The sequence below is a fragment of the Phallusia mammillata genome, chromosome 4 (assembly GCF_965637545.1).
Source record: "Phallusia mammillata chromosome 4, kaPhaMamm4.hap1.1, whole genome shotgun sequence".
Lineage (NCBI taxonomy): Eukaryota > Metazoa > Chordata > Ascidiacea > Phlebobranchia > Ascidiidae > Phallusia > Phallusia mammillata.
This window is the reverse complement of record NC_137255.1, coordinates 4505631-4527369: the sequence shown is the minus strand read 5'-3', so window position 1 is coordinate 4527369 and position 21739 is coordinate 4505631. Positions and strand designations below refer to the sequence as shown.

At 34.1% G+C, this 21739-nt stretch overlaps 3 protein-coding genes and 1 pseudogene across 5 annotated transcripts in view; all 4 read right to left on the bottom strand.

Moving 5' to 3' along the window:
- Positions 1-211: 211 nt before the first annotated feature.
- On the bottom strand, positions 212-2909 carry LOC145222535 (uncharacterized; annotated as a pseudogene).
- Positions 2910-3619: 710 nt separating this feature from the next.
- On the bottom strand, positions 3620-9989 carry LOC145222328 (kelch-like protein 2). Of its 3 annotated transcripts, XM_080088429.1 has the most exons (13): positions 9851-9989; positions 9564-9687; positions 8189-8342; positions 7909-8132; positions 7435-7578; positions 7294-7372; positions 7141-7226; positions 6706-6904; positions 5310-5447; positions 4902-5060; positions 4701-4842; positions 4226-4341; positions 3620-3939 (listed from the first exon to the last, which is right to left on the bottom strand). In XM_080088429.1, the coding sequence occupies exons 1-12, from the start codon at positions 9910-9912 to the stop codon at positions 4227-4229; spliced, it is 1626 nt and encodes a 541-aa protein (XP_079944555.1). In that variant the 5' UTR covers positions 9913-9989; the 3' UTR covers positions 3620-3939; position 4226. The 3 variants fall into 3 exon arrangements, with proteins under 3 accessions (XP_079944555.1, XP_079944556.1, XP_079944557.1); XM_080088430.1 differs by lacking the exons at positions 3620-3939; positions 5310-5447 and having other exon boundaries at positions 3946-4341; XM_080088431.1 differs by lacking the exons at positions 3620-3939; positions 9564-9687; positions 9851-9989 and adding an exon at positions 8581-8760 and having other exon boundaries at positions 3946-4341.
- Positions 9990-10084: 95 nt separating this feature from the next.
- Positions 10085-18567, bottom strand: LOC145222333 (kelch-like protein 28). The gene is made up of 12 exons (XM_080088438.1): positions 16377-18567; positions 16171-16294; positions 14787-14940; positions 14508-14722; positions 14097-14246; positions 13708-13780; positions 12712-12812; positions 12390-12588; positions 11578-11721; positions 11189-11350; positions 10906-11047; positions 10085-10576 (listed from the first exon to the last, which is right to left on the bottom strand). The coding sequence occupies exons 1-12, from the start codon at positions 16436-16438 to the stop codon at positions 10378-10380; spliced, it is 1725 nt and encodes a 574-aa protein (XP_079944564.1). The 5' UTR covers positions 16439-18567; the 3' UTR covers positions 10085-10377.
- A 69-nt stretch (positions 18568-18636) lies between these two features.
- LOC145222323 (uncharacterized) overlaps positions 18637-21739 on the bottom strand; it is a 44535-nt gene continuing 41432 nt past the window's right edge. Inside the window, exons 21-22 of the mRNA XM_080088419.1 lie at positions 19785-19929; positions 18637-19524 (exon numbers count right to left, since the gene is read on the bottom strand). Of these exons, the coding sequence (XP_079944545.1) occupies positions 19407-19524; positions 19785-19929 (263 nt within the window). The 3' untranslated portion in view covers positions 18637-19406. The remainder of the gene's footprint in view (positions 19525-19784; positions 19930-21739) is intronic.

Sequence of the window (21739 nt, the reverse complement as noted above, 5' to 3'; positions counted from 1 at the left end):
GCAACGGGGAGTCAAGTCGAAATATTAATAACAATATGCCATATTCACCCCCAACAATATCCGATGTGCGCTGGCCCTAAAATTTAACGCAGTTCATTGAAACGTAGTAATTCTTTTCTTATTATTGAAATCTCCTTTCAAGTAAAACGACCGCGACGATTCAGGGTCATTAAAATCAGATAAAGAAAATTCAGTGTGAAAAACCACTAAATCTGTCGCTATGTTTTATTTGTTTTATCAAAACAAATGCATTTCGCTATAAAAAGCATCATCAGTGTCTAAAAACAAAATAAAAAGCGGGATAAAAGCAAAAAATACAAAAAACGCACACACCCAGACCAACCACAAAAAGCCTATCCTCTGTCTTACAGGACTGCAAATGCAGACCGGCAGGTATGGCGCTGATTAAAACCACGAAAAAAGGCGAGGAAAAGATAAGGGCGCAAAACGAAAAAACAAACACGATTGTAGCAACAAAGCGATTGCAGTCAACGAACCGCAGGAAGGACCATAGCTTGAACATTTATTGTGGCGCCCATTAAAATTAGCCATTTGTTTTCACAAACGTCCAAATTTTCAGTCCGAGGTTCCTCTACAAAAACCACATTATAGCATTGTGCAATACCTAACTTTTTTTGGAAAAGTCGGAAATGTTTATTGTGGTAGTGCTGAAGAAGGGCCGCGCGATCACCCCCTACACTTATGTCGGACGTCCGCCAAACAGCTCGATGTGAATTCCATCGGGTCGAAAACTTATTTTTAGTTTGGCCGACATATTGTTCTTCACACGCCAAACACGTGGCAACATATATTCCGTAGTTACGACACGAAAGTTGCTGACGTAAGTGGAACAGTCTTTGTTGTGACCGCAAGTCAGTCACCGGAAAAACCATTGATTTGGATTTGCCGTGGTGACCGCACAGGGCGCATTTGCCACAAGGATAAGATCCTGTTTTATGATGTGCTGTTTCGTGCGCTAATATTTTGTAACGCATCAAGGCAGCGGCGATGGTGAAGGGTCGCTTGTAGACTACACACGCTGATGGCTTCAACTGCCTTTCCCGGTCAGTCAGTCGTAGAATGTTGGTGAAGGAGGTCGCCCAAACAATTCTTTTTTCGCTCCGGTGTCTGGAAGTTGGGGGGGCAAAACGTTCCTTCCATTTGGCTGCTGCAGTAAGTATGGCGGAATACACTTTAAACGGAAAACTGGAGCGTCGACATTTTGCCTCAAGGTCGCAGAGGCTGGACCTGTGTCGGTCATGCATTTCATTAAGTCGGCGGAGACGAATGCACTCCCCAAACACGATGCCTCTAAAAATCCAAGGTGGATGGTGGGACGTGCCGTTGAGGAATAATCTCCCTTTTGCCGTAGGTTTTACATAGTTGGTGGTGTAAAAACCACCCCGCGAGGTTTTGTCTATGATGTGCAATACATCAAGAAACTCCAGCCGAGCGCCATCTTTGTTAGTGGAGATGCCGCGGAAGGTTATTTCGAGGTGATTTCGTGCAAACCTATCCCTTAAGGCGCGTTCCACAGCCAACGTGCGGGTCTTTCCATACGACAGCTAAACTATGTCGTCAATATATCGGCGAAATAGTTCTGTTTTACCCACAGCACGCACTTCTTGTTTGATGATGTAATGGGCTGTAATATTTGCCACTGAAACCGAGTGGTTGTCTCCTGTGACAATTCCTTCTGCCTGCTGAAAAAATGCTTGTTGGTACTGAGTTATTACATTTTTTAGGCAGTACATCACCAGCTTTATCAGCGATTGGCAAGCGTTTGCAGATAGTGTTGATTGTGTAGCCGTAGCGTCCAGCAAAGCCTCTGCGACAATATCGCGGCGCAGATTTGCATACATTTTTGTGACGTCTGCTGTAACCAGAAAAAGAGGTCGATTAGGGCGCATTTGTGAATCATGCGCCGTTTTCCAGTGGTCCAATTGCATGAGATAGTCTCGCGTGTCACGGCAATATTCATCCACGAAAGACCGTGTGTAGTCTACAAGCGACCCTTCACCATCGCCGCTGCCTTGATGCGTTACAAAATATTAGCGCACGAAACAGCACATCATAAAACAGGATCTTATCCTTGTGGCAAATGCGCCCTGTGCGGTCACCACGGCAAATCCAAATCAATGGTTTTTCCGGTGACTGACTTGCGGTCACAACAAAGACTGTTCCACTTACGTCAGCAACTTTCGTGTCGTAACTACGGAATATATGTTGCCACGTGTTTGGCGTGTGAAGAACAATATGTCGGCCAAACTAAAAATAAGTTTTCGACCCGATGGAATTCACATCGAGCTGTTTGGCGGACGTCCGACATAAGTGTAGGGGGTGACCGCGCGGCCCTTCTTCAGCACTACCACAATAAACATTTCCGACTTTTCCAAAAAAAGTTAGGTATTGCACAATGCTATAATGTGGTTTTTGTAGAGGAACCTCGGACTGAAAATTTGGACGTTTGTGAAAACAAATGGCTAATTTTAATGGGCGCCACAATAAATGTTCAAGCTATGGTCCTTCCTGCGGTTCGTTGACTGCAATCGCTTTGTTGCTACAATCGTGTTTGTTTTTTCGTTTTGCGCCCTTATCTTTTCCTCGCCTTTTTTCGTGGTTTTAATCAGCGCCATACCTGCCGGTCTGCATTTGCAGTCCTGTAAGACAGAGGATAGGCTTTTTGTGGTTGGTCTGGGTGTGTGCGTTTTTTGTATTTTTTGCTTTTATCCCGCTTTTTATTTTGTTTTTAGACACTGATGATGCTTTTTATAGCGAAATGCATTTGTTTTGATAAAACAAATAAAACATAGCGACAGATTTAGTGGTTTTTCACACTGAATTTTCTTTTCAGTTTATTAAAATTTAGAAATTTTATTCTTTACATCCATACCTTTAAAATGAGCCATTACCCGATCTTCCAGCAACTTGAAACTTCGCCTCGCGGCGGCTCGCGCCTTAACTTCTGAACAATCTGCGCAAAGTCGCCAACAAGGTTATTCAACCGTGACGTGACACAAAACAAAATATTTAGAGATTTCTGAAAACAACAGATTTTAAAATTTATAAAAAGACGCTCCAGAGCTCATCCCAGTTATGAACTTATGTTAATCTTAACTGATACTGGTTAATCTGGCGATCCCCCACTACGAAGCTGACATGTGCAGCATACGAGGCAGGCAACGGTGCTTGTGATACAACTTTCGGCGGATTCTCCACTGAGCATCAGTTGCTCAGTTGGTAGAGCGCGAGTCCCGGAAAGACTTATGTCATGGGTTCGAATCCCACCGCAGGTCAAATTTAGCCTACGCCTTACCACATGGTGGCGATTGCTTGGTGACCGACTGATTCACTATGGCGCCTTTAATGGGTCTGACATACTGTGATGAATTTCTTGTCGTTTTCAGACGACTCTCTCCAAATCATAGTCAAAACTTTTCCGCAGGACTATTGCACTTATTTATGCATGTCGAAAAAATTCAATCTTACCGCATTTTTATGCATTCATACTCATTTTTACTTGCTGGCTCTTCATTTTCTATAAAAGCTGCTGATTACAAGTTAATGAATTATAAGTCTAATCATGCATATAACGACTGACCATAAAATGTGGCACAACTGAATGAATACATTTTATATGATTTATGCAGCTAGATACAATTACACGCAGACAAGAAGAACTTCGGTTCATTAAATACAAGTGAAATATACAAATGTTTTTTGAAAAAACAAAGCATAAAATGTTGAACGATGTAGTTCCACATAATGGCCACCTTCAGGTCAGTGTGGAATTGAGCTTGATGTGGAAGCACACAAACAAGTACTTGAAGTTCAACAATTGAAATCAACAGAACAATTTGCACAAAGAATAAAAAAACAGAATGTTCATCACAGAAATAGGCTGAATGTTCATCACAGAAAAATGAAAAAAGAAAATACCTACATAAAACTACATTGTTAAAATAACAAAAAATAAAAACTGATAAAAAACATAGTTTTTGTATGTAATAACACAGTTCTGTTTTGAGTGTAAACATATGTAATAATGAAGATTTACATTATTTGTTGTTTGCATGATAGTGGCCAATGTTCATATACTGATTTATAAGAAAAACACTATAATCACACAAACAATAGGCAAAGTTATTCAAAAATATGTGCTAAAGATACTCTAAACATGAAATGAGTAATGTAAAAGGCTTCATATTAGTTTGCATGGATAAACCTTAAATTGCAACAACAGTTGCTTTGACAGCAGAATCCTTGGTTTCAAAAGAAGCTTCCCACACATCCAAGGTTGGATTATAAACTTCAATTGTGGAAACCTTGTTTATATGTTCCCTGCAGAGACATGGTATGCTTTTTTCAAGTGTACAATAAACAAATCATTTGGAAAAACAGGTCAATCAGGCCAATTGCTATCCTAATAAACTGGTTTTGTAACAGCGTTTGGAACAGTCAGTTACCATTTCATATGTTACTCGTGTCATGTTTCATTTGCCATGATTAAGGGATGATGTAAATTGTTTTATAGTATGTATTTTTAATAGTTTGCAATTGTAATGACAAATACAAAATATCATCCATTCATGCAAATTTTCAAGTATTAATTAAGATTTATTGTTTAGCTTTTCAGTAACCTCAGTCTCAGATCACTGAATCCAATATATAATCAAAATTAATCCATATATAATTATTACCCTCCAATAGCTAGTATCTTGCTTTCTACAACACATGCTGATAAATGGTATCGCGCAGTTTGAAGAGAAGCTATATTCTCCCACTTGTTTGTTTTTGGCTGATATCTTTCAACAGAACAAAGGTCATCAGCACCAATTCCTCCTTTACAATTACAATTGTTTAGTGTGCACAGTCACATAGCTGTTAGGTTTTGTTCATACCTATAGCATATATCATCCCATCCAAAACAATGCTTGCCAAATAACATCTTGCAACATTAAGTGAAGCAATCTCATTCCATTTTTCTTCTTTTAAATCATAACGTTCACATGATTTCAAGTCCTCATTGTCATCATAACCTCCAATGCAATAAATGTAACCTGAAACATATTACCCCAGTACAACCTTTAATGCTATCTTATCTTTCACAAACTGGCAAACATACTCATTGTCATCAAAACCTAACACAAACTGGTAAACATACTTTTCAAATAAAATAAAGGCACGATTATCAAGTAATATAAAGAACACAAACAATATTAATTGTGAAAGAAAATTACGGTTGAAAGGGTATTTTTCCTAAAGTTTTGTAAACAGATGTTTTTAACCAAATAAAATTGTTCACCTACCATTACACATTACACATCCATGGCCATATCTTTTATGTACCATATCCTGTACTTTCATCCACTTATTGTGGTTGACATCAAACTTTTCACAAGTTAAAAGGCTTTTTCCGTTAAAACCTCCAGTGACATAAATGTAACCTAAAAAGAATGTTAACCTTAAATATCACACTAATGGTCATAACTGGCCATGCATGTAAATTAAAAGTAGTTTAAACCATTTTTATAACCATAAAGAACTCACAAACTTTCAATGCTAACCAGCAAAATTGGAAATCACAGTTAACAACATAAAACCGCAAGAATTTTGCAAGAAAACATGTTTTGCTTTTATCTAAAAAATTTTGTTTTTACACTAAACCCTTCTTTGTTTATTCGGTTTCTTTGTGATGCTTGTGGCTCATAAAAATAAGTAGGCGCTTGCTTACAACACATTTTTCGGCATTTTAAGAAGCTCAAACCTGTGCAAAATGCTTTGTGTTATCACTGTGTAAAAGATTCTGCACAAAAAATCGCAGTGTAAACAGAAGGGGTTGCAAATAAGGTTAAGTCTAGTGCAGTGTTTCTCAACCTGGGGGTCGCGACCCCCAAAGGGGTCGCCAAGCACTTTTGAGGGGGTCGCGAAGACGCAACTCAACTCGGAATGATTTTATCAGTAGCATAAAAACTTTCGCTGTGACTTCTGTTTAGCATAGTAACTCACACGATTGTTTGACCTAGAACGGGCGCAACAGGAAACTTGGCCGAATGGCCTGGCGCGCCTGACCCATGTACAAAACCTGATCGGGTTTCTTCCCCGGGAGTATCCTGGGTTCGAATCCCGTGAACGACAAAGGGCAATTTTCAGTTCTCGGACTGCCGCCTGATTGTCACGGGTGCAACAATATTTGCGATTGTAGCCTATACTTCTATAATTGCAGTTTTTGGCTTTTCTTAACATAAAAAACACGAAATAGTGAAATGGTTAGTGAAAATGAGCCACAAACACAATTTTAAGGGTTTTCTTGAGTACAGCAAAACGCCGAACTATCGGAGCCACGTTAGATTGCAAATGTGTGATGAACACAATCAACACATTCTGGTAGTTAAACTTCTTGTGTGCGTGTATAAAGGGGTCGCGTTGTGTTAGAAAATCTCTGAAGGGGGTCGCATAGCAAAAAAGGTTGAGAACCACTGGTCTAGTGTAAATGGGTCTAAACAGGTGAAATGGGAATATGAGCAAGATAAAATATTTACTAGGGCATTTTCATGCTGAATTTTAATTTCATGTTTTTTTGGCCAGTCTGCAATGTTGTTCACATGCCCTCTACCAATTATGTTTAAGAGACATGGTACAAACCTAACAAAACATTGTGCTATGAAATAACATTTGAAATCAACAGCATTTGATATAACTTACCATCTAAATATGCAGATCCACAATATTTACGAGCTTTGGACATGGAAGCCATTGTATTCCATTGTTTTTGATCAGTTAAATCAAACATTTCACAACTGCTGATGAGATTTTTATCATCAGGGGTTTTAGAACCACCAATAACAAAAATTCTGTATTCACATCTTACTGATGTTGCACCGATTCGACTGGTGTTTAGTTTCTGTGTCAGCGTATCATTAAAACTTTAAATTTACACACAAATGCCATAAACACTTACAGCTACTAACTAAAATGGACTGGAGTAGAAACTGTTAAAAAATTAAATGATAGCGCATTCTACTGAATTAAATAAAATAAATCATATAAACATAAAACAATAGCAAACAATTACCATGTGTTACTTTGAAGTTCAAAAACAAACAGTACTTGTTTTAGAATAACCACAAAATAGCTTACTGGCAGATAGATGGGATTTCCTTTAGCGATACTGTATACAGCACATACACTATCTGTCCCTTCACCACCAATCACAACAAAATCACCTGCGACAATGTAAATCTATCTGTTTTTAATTTACACAAGAAAAAGCTTTTGAAAACTTGCACTTACCCAATGAAGCTGGGTAATGTCGTGTAAACATGGTTTCAACAAGAATGTTGACACACAACAAACTGTCATTCACCAAACTCTGTCAAAAATAACAGTTGTTAGAATAAGATAACCCAATGCTGAATTTTTGTGTGCTCTTACTTCTTTGTAAACTTTTCCCAAGAACTCAGGGGCTATTGTGATTAAATCAAGATTCGAGAAAAGATTTGTAAATAATTTCTCGCGTTGACATAAGTCATACTTTACCCAAGCCACAATTCCAGTAAAAGCAGCTGCTTCTGATTCCTAGGTACACAAAAACAGTTTTACTAAAATTAAAACATTTTGCAATCAACCAAATAATTTATTTTACATTTGTACCTAAAATTATAAAAAAATGTTGTAGATATTAATTGCTAAGGTTTTAATCAAGAGTTTATTACTTCAGGTAGTGATGCACAAAACTGACGTCAAAAGTTGTGTTTAAAGTTTCACAGGAAGAAACAAATAATGTTGACACAGTTACACTCAATATTCTTGTTTATGAACATATCTTTCAAAGGCAACAAGCATTTAACTGCATATCAATCCTTTGTAAACTAAATTTAGGAACAGATACAAAACTAAAAAACATACATCACATTTTGTGGTTCTCTGTTTGATGACATCAGTCACATTATCGAAATCCAACTGCAGAAAATCCTCACGTTGTGTAACTTTTGTAAATTTTTGAGCAATCACTTCATTCATTTTGGCTTGAACATCACTGAGACTGTATCTTTTTGCATCCTCACGAAATCTCAAAACATTTTCAGCAGAAACAACTTTAAGATAAAAAGTCATGCAAGCTGTTTTCAAAGCTGCAAAAAAAAAAAGGTTTGACATGATCAAATTCGACCTAAATTTTGGGTAGAACCTTGTATTTCAAGATACTCTGCATCATCCATAACATTTCTCACATTTTCTTCAGTGATATGAATACTGCCACAGTAGATAAACTCAATGATATTTTCCAGGCGTTTGTGTGGAATCTGTTTTATTTCCACTCTGTCAGAATATTTTTCTTTCATCTGCACAAATTGTGAAAAGCTTATTAAAAAAAGTCAAAAATATAACTTGTGATCTGGTTTATAAGCAATTAGCAAAACCATAGAGTTTTGTTTACAAATGATGGGTTTGGGATTCATGACCATCATTGATTAACTGATAACTAACAAGAAGCACATATACGTTAATCTATATTAAAACATACGTATTATATATATATATATATATATAAGCACTAAATAAAAGCATCCTTATCTTTACCTCGTTATCACTGCCATACTCGCCGGTCTGCTATTGCAGTCATGCAAGGCAAAGGAATAGTTTCTTGCACTTGGTGTGGGCATTTTGTATTTTTGCTTTCATTTATTGGCTTTATCCCGTTTTTATAGTGTCTTCAGACACTGATGATGCTTACAAAAGTGAAATACATTTGCTTTCATAAAACAAATAAAATACAGCAACCGATTTAGTGGTTTATATGCTGAATTTTCTATATTCCCTGTATTCATTTTTATAATTGGTCCCATAATAGCCAACGTTTTCATAACCTTACATTGTTTTAGCAAGCTGAAACTCATTGGTCCCCACACACGCAAAGTTGTAAATAATGCATTTTAAGAGATAACTGTGATAAAGTTTAGTACTTTAAATGGGACAAATGTCCGGCTGGTTGGTAAAACTGAACAATCAACAACTAAAAATGGACATTCAATTTGGACATTGTTCAATTTTTATCCCCATTTTAGGGGCATTGGTGGGGCTACTTGATAAAACACATTAAATCGACATCTCAAACTGGTGCATTTTATAAACTGCCAAAACTTCATCCAATTCAGACGTATAACTTCATCCAATCCCATATAATGCAAGTACATTGCAAACAGAAGTAACATATGATTGGTTGCCTTTATAAGACTGTTACACCACATCGCTTGTGGTGCATGGTATCATGAAAAATGTTTACTGTTTGGGGGATAACAGGATATCCACTGGAGCTATTGAGTAAAACAAAACAGATGACACATCTAAACGAAAATATCTACCAGCTTTAAAAGTTTTATCTCCATCCTTCAAAGATTTCATGCCAAAAGTGCATGGACAAATCTTCAGTATAAAAAACAAGACTAGAATTAAGACGAGCAGGACACATAATTAACTATATTTTTCTGTCATTCATCTGCCTTTTAGCATTGACAATTAAATGCGATTTTCACAGAAATGCACAAAATCATAATAAATTGCACCTCAATGGTAAACATCTTCTCAAAATATTTTGAAACTACCATCATCACAGCTTTGTGAACTTGAAACTCATGTTCCTCTGATACAAGTGTCAAATCACATGCTGTCTTATCTCCAGTTCGATTTCTGCAGTGCAAGATAAAACATTTTGTAAATACCAACGAAATATTTCCTACCAACGAAACAGGAATGTAACATTGACTTAATCTTGGACCACATTATAACCCTATTACAAAAATGAGTTATCATTTTGTCATTGACTAACTTATAAAATGTTTATTTCACTCACTTATTTATCTGTTGTGCAAGCCACATTTGATGTTTTGCAACATCATCATCAGTTATTTCCATATTATTTATCAGAGACAGACAAGTATAAACAGTTCACACAGCTTTAAACAATCTTAACCACAAAAACCAACAAATTTCATTATCACAAAACTAATATCTAAATCCAACACATAAATCAGATTACAACGCCAACACAAAATACAATTGCACATGTTGTTTATGTGGTACAATTAAGAAAAAGAAAAACTATTGCAGAATACACAATTTTTAGGCACTTCTGGACACAAGTTTTGGAACAACAACAATTTGTCTTTCACCAGTAGTTTACCTAAATTTAGGTTAATTGTGTCATGCCAATTTAAAATAAAGTTCATTTTCAAAAAAGGTACCTAAAACAATGTAAATTGTTATTTTAGCACATGACTTATGCACAAAAAACTGTTTCAAACCAAAATATTTTGTTTCTACTATTCATACACAGATATAAACAATACTATGTTATTAGGTGTTGATTTGCAAAAAATATCATTTAACCCACATGATAGTTGATGTCTTAAAGTTTAAAACATAATCAATTATGAGGTTGGAAAACTCAATTAAAATCCCAAACAAATTGACAGAAGATGCAGCAAGGATTTGATGTTCAGTTTCAAAAGCAATTGCCCAAACATTTGAAGCTGGATCATAAACTTCTACAGAATTTAGGGGTCTTTTACCATCCTCACTGAAGAAAATTGAATTTTTTTAATACCAAAGATGATAGATATTCACAGACAAATACTTCTCATTTAAAAAAGAATTTACTTGAAACAATATAGACTTAAAGAATAAAAAAATAGAATACTTAAATAACACATTGTTTTGTTTGCTCCTAAAAAGTATATTTTGTAGCAATAGGCACCTTTTTTTAATTGGTATGCCCCAAAAATTTTTTTTGCCGGATGTACTTGTTTGTATTTTAAAACATTAATTTTTATTTCTGTACACTATGCAAATGAAAGCTTTCTTTTTACCTTTTACCAATAAACAGTCTGACCTTTAAGCAAATCTTACCCTCCAAAAACATAGATTTTATTTCCAACCACACGAGCAGAGTGATAGTAGCGTGCATTTTGAAGTGATGAAATTTTTTCCCACCTATTTTCCTCTATCAAGTATTTTTCAACCGTTGACACAGAAGTTTTATTATAACCTCCTGTTGAAGAGAAAGGTAACTTAACAAAAAACTTAAGAAATGACACTTCATGACAAAATATTTCAGAACTACCAGAACAATGCTCTCTGTTTTAAAGTTTAAAACTATAATGGAAATAACATGTCAGTTAAGAAGATTTACCAATAGCATATATGTTCCTATTCAATACAACAGCAGCCAAGCCATCCCTTGCCTGATTGAGTGGAGCAATTTCTTTCCATTCATCACTTGGCATGTTATAACATTCACATGTATTTGTTAAATCAAAGTCATAACCCTGACCTCCTATACAATAAAGTGAATCTAGAAAAAAACGCAAATCAATTCACAAACAATTTGATTTTGGATTTTTCCAAATTAATTACAAACTGTATGCCATAAGTATAAATATGAAAAATACTATTTACCGAATAAAACTAATACCATATTGAATTAGTCTGAAAAAAAAACTAAATTGTTTTGATTACAAATTATGTTTGATTAATAATTCCTTTAATTATATCAATAATGAGTGTTTACTGTGAACGCACTTTTATAAACAACAGTTCCATGTTCAGATCGTTTGTATTGCATATCCCTTATTTTTGTCCATGAGTGGCTGTGGATGTCAAATTTCTCACAACTTGACAGATTTTCATTATCTTCACCCAAACCTCCAGCAACATAAATGTAATCTGAGATAAAATAACATGACAAAATGCTTGTGCAAGTAATTAATGTTTTCAAATTTGTAACCTTTAGCTGCACAGAATATTATCTGCAAAAATCGTAATTGGATTACTATACATTTATTGCATAATGTTATGAGTTATGGTAAAATATAAAATAATATTATGAACAGAGGTGTCTAAAACAGGGTTTCAAACCTATGGCCATACAGTCATGTAGAAAGATGTTTAGTGGTGTAAGTACATACTGGTGAATAGGTATTGGTTAAAACTGTTTTTCTAAAAAAAATGCCATTAAAAACTGACCTAAAGCACCAAATTATAAAAATAATTAATAAATCAAAACGGGATTAAGAGCTAAACAGTTAAGTCCTCGGCAAATTTCCTGGCTGTACGCAAGGATGGCAGTACAGTTTGGTATGCATCGCAGTGACCAACATATTGAGTTGATTCGCTCTGGTAAAGGAGCGTACCGTCATACCGTACCCATATTTTAGCTATATTTGCGTAACATGCGTACGTACCATACTGTCTGATTAATTTTGCTGCATACGGTACCATACTATTTTACCGTACTGTGCTGCCATCCTCGGCTGTATGTAAAATATTATGTGTGTAATGATATGCAATTTATGTACCATATAAACCTAACATGTGTTACAGATAAATCAAACCTTGCAATATTCCTGATCCACAAAACATGCGAGCTTCCAACAAATTTGGCAGACCGATCCATTTTGTTGGTTTGTTTATGTCAAGCATTTCACAAGTTTTGATAGGATTTTCACTGTCATAGGTTTCACCTCCTCCTATAACATAAACTTTTCTGTCAACAATGACTGATGATGCTCCACAAACGCCGACAATCAGTTTCTGTTAAATAAATGCACCATGTATGCAACCTGTCAGGATTTTTGAAAGAAAAGCTAATGAAAGTAACTTTACAATTTGTTTGTTCTATTAACTTGAGATACTGACAACAACAAACAATCTTACTGGAAACTGTCTTTTTTGTTGGGAGTTGACATCGTATATGACACAATCTTGTTCTGTTGTATCTCCACCAATTACAACAACTTCACTTGGTTCATTGTTGTCTGTAAAAAAAATCGCAGAGCAAGTAATAAACATTAAACATGAATGTTTTTATTTCAGTAAATACTATTCACAATATTTTACTTTACAGTTTATGCGTTCACATTTCTGTTAAGTGCGTGATGTTTGGTGAAAGTGGTTGGGTATTTCACTAGGCCAGTGTCTCTCAATGTTTTTAGGTGCTAGACTTTTTCCTTCATACAATTCACAACTTCATTGAAATGTAAAACAATAAAACAGTATATAAAAAGAAGCATGTGTAAGTTGGGTAAAGACATAAACTCTCATGAACTCATGATTAAGAAACACTGGAATAGTCACTTTTATTTTCTTTCCAAATTCGAATTCTGTCCCATTGTCCTCCCACACATAATGAAGCAAAATATACTGTCACTTATAGGGCACTTATAAAATCACTGGCAACAAAGAACATCCAATAGACCAGTTAAACCCCACCTCCTAACACAATGGTTTGATTCTGTCTTGATTTTCCACAATGCAAGACACTATCTTGTGAGTCACAATCATAAAACTTTACAATAATGGCCATAGCATGTTTATTTCTTTGTGCTATAAAGGGGAAAAAATAGCTCAAAAAGTTGAGTGAAACTTTTTGAGTTATATAACATGCAATATTTAGTCATTACATTCTACAAAGCGGCAGCTAAAAGGTCCAAAACTTTTTAATGATTGTCCGGGTAAGATTGATTTCAAACTGTGAGCCATGGCCCAGCAGTATACTATAAAAACATTATTATCTGCGAGCCATTGGAACTTGTACTACTATGTGATAAAATAAGCAGTTTTAATTAGTGGTGTAAAAAAAACAATTTTTCCTAAATACTCGTTAAAAGTTGGGAAACCATTACTATAATGGGGTTAGGGAGTAGCAATTACCTAAACATTGGTTCATCTTTAATGAAGCTTCAGCAAAAAGGTTTAAACAAACCAGGTTGTTCTTCACCATGTTCTGTATAAAAATTAACTATTTAATGAATGTCTATGTGTAAATAAAAACTGGTTAAAATTGTTTGCTATAATGTAAATAAATTTTAATTACATGTCAAACTTTTTGCATTCATTGTTATATTGCCAGTAAGCTTTGAATGCCACGATCCTCCCCCCATCTAGTCGCTGCCTACTTGATGCATATGCTTTTTACTTGTATGTTTTTTCCACTGTGTTTACTGCAAGACGTATGCAAAGTCAAGACTAAAAAAGGTAGGAAGCACTGGGCTAAATAATTAGGAAAATAAAATCCAGTAGACATATCAATTTATGCATACCTCTTTTAAAATGTTAGGCAAAAAACTAACAGACATCAATGAAACATCAAGTTGTGAGAAAAGATTAACAAAAAAATCTTCACGTTGAAGAGGGTTGTGATGAACCCATCGCACAATACCAGTAAAAATAGCTTCCTCATGATTCTGTATCTGCACACGGACAAAAATAAAAATGTAACCAACTGGATGTGATAATAAACGAGGTCCTGACTTAATTACATTGACCACTAGTACAGTAAGATATCAATGTACAAACTTGTGTGCAAAACTGCTTTGCATATAAAGTTTTTTTAAACAATAGATTTTGACAGCAAAACATTCATTTGTCAATTGAATAAATGCGTAGACAAAGATTTTTTAACTTACACACACATTCTTTTCTCGTAAAACAAATTTACAATGTAAACCTACTTTGTTTCTCTGTGTAATAATAGAAGACACATCATCAAAATCAAGTTGTTTAAAATCTTCATGTTGTACAACAGCTTCAAAATTTTTCATAATTGATTGGTTAGTTTTACTAAGTAAATCATCCAGATTGTATCGCTGAGCATAAGCTCGAAGTTTCAAGCAATTGTCAGCAGATATGACATTGAGAAGAAAAGTACTGCACTTTGCTTTGAGAACTAAATAATATTTTGTTTGAGAACAGACTTCTGCACTTCAAGAAAGCAGCATACAAATATAAACCTTTAATTTCAGTGTATTCTGCATCATCTAAAACATCAAACATATTTTCCTCAGTAATTTCAATCATACCAGAATAAATAAACACAATAATATTGGCAAGTCGCTGATGTGGAATCTTTTGCATTTTAACAACTGTTTCATATTTTTCTTTCATCTGCAACAGAAAAACTTCAATAACAACATTACATTTATCACAATTATCAATGATTTTGATTAAATCCTGTTAATCATACACACAGTTTTATTGCCAACAAAATCCCTCATGGTTGTCTTTAATTAATTAATAAACCATTTCCCATTTAATTGCTTATGCTAAGCTTACAATAGAAAACTATCTGCAAATTAAACTTGCTTTTAGTCTGAATAGAATGGGCTTATTATATAATGAGTTCCATATCATCCACATTAGTTGTTTCAGCAAGCAGAAACTCATAGGTACCAACATATGCAAAGTTGTAAATAATGCATTTCAAGAAATAACTATGAGAAGGTTTGGTGTTTTAAGGTCAAAAACAGTGATCTTTTAAGGTCAACTGTACATTGTTTAAATAATTCACCCTTTATAGGGAGCTAGTGGGGTAAATGTTGGGGCTACAGACTAAAACACAACAACATACACCTACAAATGGCACACTCTAGAAACTGTCAAAATTTCATTTAATTTAGAGATTGTTTAAAACATTTACCCATTTTAGGGGGACTAGTGGTGCAAGTGTTTTGGCTACAGGTCAAACAAAATAATCGACACCTAAATGGCACACTCTACAAACTGTCCAAATTGAATCTTTTATTTTTTAGGGGTCTAGTGGGGTAACTGAAGGGGTTCCACTCATGAACTAGAACAATAACAAACCGCAATGACCCAATTAACGGTCCTGTAAAATTTGGTCCTAATTGTTTAAATTTTTTACCATACAACCATTAATACTTGTGACATCATAGGGCTGTCAACACCCCCAACACAAAGCAATGTAAGAAAATGTTACACATTAGTACCATATGTTCGGTTGCGTTTATTACACTATTACACCACAGAAGCCTTTTGTTTGTGAAAAAACGTTTTACAATTTTGGGCTAGAGGGTCAAATATTGGGGTTATTGAGTCAAAGAACCAAAATCTACATAACTATATCTACCATCTGTGCATATTTCATCCAATCCCAGTTAAGATTGCCAAAAGTCCATGGAAAAACTTCACCGAAGAAAAAAACGAGTGAAATCAAGATGTGTCCCCTTTAGGAAACGGGGCACACATAATTAGTGGGAAGCATTAGAGAACTAATTCAGAATTGCAAAGTCAGTAAATGTAAAAATAAATTTTCCATGTATTCAAAAGTCCACAAGCCACAATTTTAAAACTAAAACTTGCAAAACTAAAAATTACCTCAATAGTAAACATTCTTCTGAAATAGTTTGAAACAAGCATCAACACACTTTTATGAACTTTGAATTGTGTTTTATTTGACTCCAGTATTAAATCACAAGTTGAATCTGGTGCATTTCTGTCACTACATCAATGATTAGAATGTAGACATTTTTCAAATTTTTTTTAAACAGTTTTCAAAATCGAAATTTGCAACAAAAACTTACTCATTAAGTAGTTGTCCCAGCCAAGCTTGATGTCTCATCACACTGTCATTAATGGGTGCCATGGTTACTGTAAGATGAATGCCCAACACCTTTTTGTGTTCAGAATTGGATATTAAAAGCTCCAGAAGTTTGGTTGATTTTACTCAGAACGACCCATGAACATCAGTTCAATGCAGTAAAACAGAATACAAATGAAAGTAGAATGTAGAAAACAATGCTCTGCCTAACTTACTGAATATAATTATATATATATCTAAATGTGACATCAGCAATTCATATACTGTTTACCAACGCTCAACATGTGGGTAATAATGCTTTCTAAAAACTATTGTCCAGCTTAACAACTGCCCAATGAATGCGCTTTTGCAGAACCAGCGCGGTCTGAGAAAACACAAACAACTTCGTACACAATGAGGTTACCAGGGGACAGTAACACCAACAAGCATAAAGTTACGTTTGTAGGCTGATAACTATATGTGGTAATCGAACTTTTCAAGCACCATTTAGCATTACCCTTTATCAACCAAAAAAGTTGCATGAAACTAGCGCAATTTGCTCTACCGCAGTGTTACTCTTTGCGGAACTATTACCTGGTTACTTTCTTTTTTCACATTACAAACGTTCTTATTTACATGGGAAATCGCCAAACGCGAAATTAAGGTTTCGCCATAAAAATCATCTTTGAAACCTTTGATTTGTTTTAGTCCTCTACCTTTTTGTTTATTTTGATTGTCAATTTAGTTTCAATTTTTTTGTATTTCCCAGGCATAATATCAAGTTTATAGAGCTCTCCTGCCAATGTGCCAGTATTTGCCAGAAGAGCTCTATAACTTTGAAACAAAAGATACTATCGTTTACAAATAGGTTTTGGTTTTAAATTTTGAAGCAATATTCATCGGTGCATATAACCTGACTAATCACTATTACAAAAAACAGCAAAAATGCCATTTGGCATATTATTGTGAGTGGAAGGACGGTTTCAAACAAAAATAATATAAAACAAGATGCACACATTAACATGTGTTTTAGCATCTACAACATTACAGTCTTTAAGATTGCAAACAAATATTATCCACAGTATAGAAAAGAGTACAAAGTGTAAAATGACGCAAAAATATCATTGAAGCAAAATATTAGGATATTTATCCGAGTTTTCAGACAGTTAAAGTATGGATCATGCTGTCAAATCTTCAGTGACACCGCTACACTTAAATGCATCCTATCAGTAAGCGCAAAAAATAACTAAAAACTTAAAATCAGTAAAAAATACAGGAAAAAGTTTTTGGCAAAACAATCATGACATCAATGCTATATACAACATAAAGAAATTAAAAACTGTTCACATTATGAACATTTTACAGTTGATAGACTTGCTTGATGCCTAAATACTCCTTAGGATTTCCTGAAACAGTTGATCAATAAAGCATGTCAATTTTAAAGTCTATTTGGGCCGTTATATTTCCTTTAAACTGATGGAGTTTCAGTTATTTGAACTTTATTCTTTTCATGAATTGAAATTTAAAACTTACTCATCAAGAAGTTGGCCCAACCAAGCTTGGTGTTTCATAACACCATCAATGATTGATGCCATGTTTAGTGAATGGAGTTACAACCAATACAAAACCTAAGGCATAATGTTATATTTTATAAACATACTATGATATTGCAAAAAAAGCAACATTACAAAAGAAGCATTTTATCTGATTCATAAAAATGTATTTTAAATGCTCTTTGCATTTCTTGTGCAGAAAAGTTTTCAACACTACATTTGATTTGTGATCAAGTACTTTGTTTGTTCTTAAATTTTGAATCTTTTCTTTTTCTAGGTGAAAGAAAGAATATGGAACAATTAGCTGCACAATGTTAGAACTCAATACAAGGTTACAAAAAAGTGAGTTTGGGTCATTTTAGGTAAACGCTTTATTGTGTTGGACAGCAATACCAACATTAGTAAAACGAATTGGACATTAAGTATAATAGTTAACTGCGACCCTTATAAGGCAATCTAACTTTTCAAACATTATTTAGCATTGCCCTTAAAAATAAAAGAAATCTGGCATTAAACCGCCATGTCTTACACTACTGCAGTGTCAGTTTTATGCGGAAATGTTTTGAAGTTACTTTCTCCTTGTGCCCTGTTCTCATTTACATGGGAAATCCCCACACGCGAAAGCAAAGTTTCGTCACGGAAATCATTTTTTAAACTTGTGAGTTGCATTGATTCTCCATCTTTTGGGGTAATTTCTCTTGTCAACTTTAGTTTAGAAATTTTGATTTGTATTTACAGCTTGTCGAAACAAAAAACAGCTTGCAACCACAAATACGTATGTTCTGTTAAAAATATGATTTCTGGTACAAATTGGCTGGATGTTTAATTTTTGAAGAAATATTCATCGATGCACATAACTACTAATCATTTTCAAAAAAAACACAATATTGCATACCATTGTCAGCGGAATAAAGTAAAAGGTGACAAAAAGATTAAACAAATTTCACACAAAAGCGTTGCTGTTGATCTGGTGGAATCTCAAGACCAAGGGTAGAAATACATGTATACATATAATTTTAAATAAAAACAAAAAGGAAACCAGACGAACAAACTAACATGTGTTTTTAGCATCTACAAAATTACAGCCTTGTGGAAGGCAAACAAATATTTGCCACGGTATAGAAAATAGTACAAAGTGTAAAGTGTTTCTTAGATGTAAATATTTATCCCAGTTTTTAGATCGTTGTATGGAAAGTATGGATCATGCTGTAAAATCTTTAGTGAGGCTACTGCATTTAAGGACTGTCAGTAAGTGCATAAAATACCTAAAATTACAAAATCAGTAACAAAATTACAGAAAAAGTTTTTGTGAAAACAATCATGACATCAATGCTTTTTACAGCATTGAGAATTAAAAACAAAACTTATTGTATTACAAACGTTTTTCTGTTGGAAGACTTGTTTGATGCTTAAATACTCAGATTTTTATCAAGTTTATTTGGCTAAAAAATTACAGTGAATCACCAAAATCAACTTAATGTTCAAATTGCAACAGCTGTTGCGGCATAAACTGGTTTCTCAGTTTCAAATGCAATTGTCCAAACATCTGAAGTTGGGTCATAAACTTCAACTGATTTTAAGTTGTTTTGTCCATCCCAACTGCAAAAGCAGATTTATGTTAGTAATTTGTAGCATACCAATATACGTTTTGTTTGCCATAACATGTTCTCATTTAGTATAAATCAGTATGGCATTAGATTCAAAACATAAAAACAGTGTTGCAAAAAAAACTATGACATCAATTATCATGTTGCATAGTAAATGAAAAATGACACTATCACATTTCTAACCCATGTCAATTTTTTTTATTTTATTTTAATTTTATAACATATAGTTTGCATAAGCATTAAGTAACTTACCCGCCAATAACATAAATTTTCTTTCCAGTGACACAGGCAGATAAACCATAACGTGCAGTATTAAGTGATGCAACCATTTGCCATTTGTTTAATTTTGGATCATATTTTTCAACTGTGTTTAGATGCTGATTACCATTCCAGCCTCCTGCCAGACATAAACGCAAAAGTATATGCTAATAGTTAAAAAAGAAACAAATTAGTATTTAAGTATGTTTGTAACATCACAGTTTGTCAATTACTTGCACAAAAATATGTCAATATTTGTTTACAGATCCCATCTGCTGTAAGTCAATATGTGTTATTTGACATGATTTGTTATCAAATTTACTTAATGTGGAATTTAAACTGCAAACTAGTATATTATTCCCAGAAGTCTTACTAATATTCATTTGTTCAATAAATGCAATTTTTTTCATTGAAAAACTGCTTGAAAAACAATTGTATGAAAATGTATAATCCTAGATTAAAAACAGGTGGGAAAAAATGTTGAAATACATGTTATTGTGTTTAAGGTAGTGTATTTAACCTAAATATTTACCTATTGCATAGATATTTCCATCTAATACAACACATGCCAAATCATCTCTTGCTTGATTGAGAGGTGCAATCTCATGCCATACATCACTCCTCACATTATAATGTTCACATGAGGATAATTGATTGCTGCCATCAAAACCTCCAATACAGTAAAGTGAATCTAAGAGAAGGCAGCCCAATAAAATGAGTGTCAGTACGAAAAAAACATGCATGTCATTGAAAGCTAATTTTGTATATATTTATTTAAATGTGGCCATGTTTAAGAAATACAGAATAAACCTTGAAACTGCCACAAAACAAACAAAAGTATCATTGAATTATGTGTCTGTTTGTGTGTTGATAATTTGTCAAAAAAATTTAACTTGGTTGCAAAATTATTGTAACAATATTGTCCATTTTATTAAAATATACTGTTTTGTGAAAAGCTACAAGTTAAGTGCACTACATGTATCCATAATTAATATAAACATTAATGCATGTTTCTCTAGTGGCGCTTATGTTATGTTTAAAGAATGTCATAAAGCCTGCATAAAAAGTTTAAGTTTTAAAGTGAAAAAAGTGTCAAAAACATTGAAGCTCATACTGCAAAAATTACAAATGCATGCTGCACCTCCACAATTGTACTGTTATCAAAAAAATTGCAAGTACAAGCTGGAGAAATGCATAGTATGGTAATATATTTATGAAGTGCTTTCTCCGTCGTCTGGTCTAATTAGGACAGTTGTATGAACAATTTCACAAGAAAATCAAAAAGAAAAATCATTGAATTTGTATTAAACCTTTAGCTTATCTGTAACAGATAAAACATGAGTCTTACATTTCACATAATTATTCGAATATAAACCTATGACAATTTTAAAGATATAGGATCATTTTTGCCAATGCATTGAAGATTAAAACATGTAGCATACATTTTAAGTTCAGACAGTTCATTTTATATTTCCATGTTTACAAGGTGACTGGCAAATTAAAAGTTAGTTAATCTACATTAGGCACACAGCAATATGACCTGCTTTATGCAAACGTTTCATTTTTCATGCATTGACTATACCAGGGGTTTCCAACCTTTTCACGATCTTGTGCCACCTGGACGCTCTGTACTGACAACCTCACCACTTCTTGCAGAACAACTAATTTGATTGAATCATGTTTTATTGAGAAGAATAATATATTGGCCTATTAAAAAAAAATTGAAGCACCACAACTAAACTTACTGAGATTTTTATTTGCTGTCCACCAACTGATCTATGTGCAGTGTAAATTTGCTAACAGCCCAAGTCATTTCCAGGCGCACCTAGCTTTTCGTTTAATTAGGAATATTTTAAGAGTGTACTACAAAACTCTACAAGGCTTCAAAGTTCGACATTTGTGCTTACAAGCAATTTTTAATCGGTGCAGTGTTTCCAACCCTTCCTAAA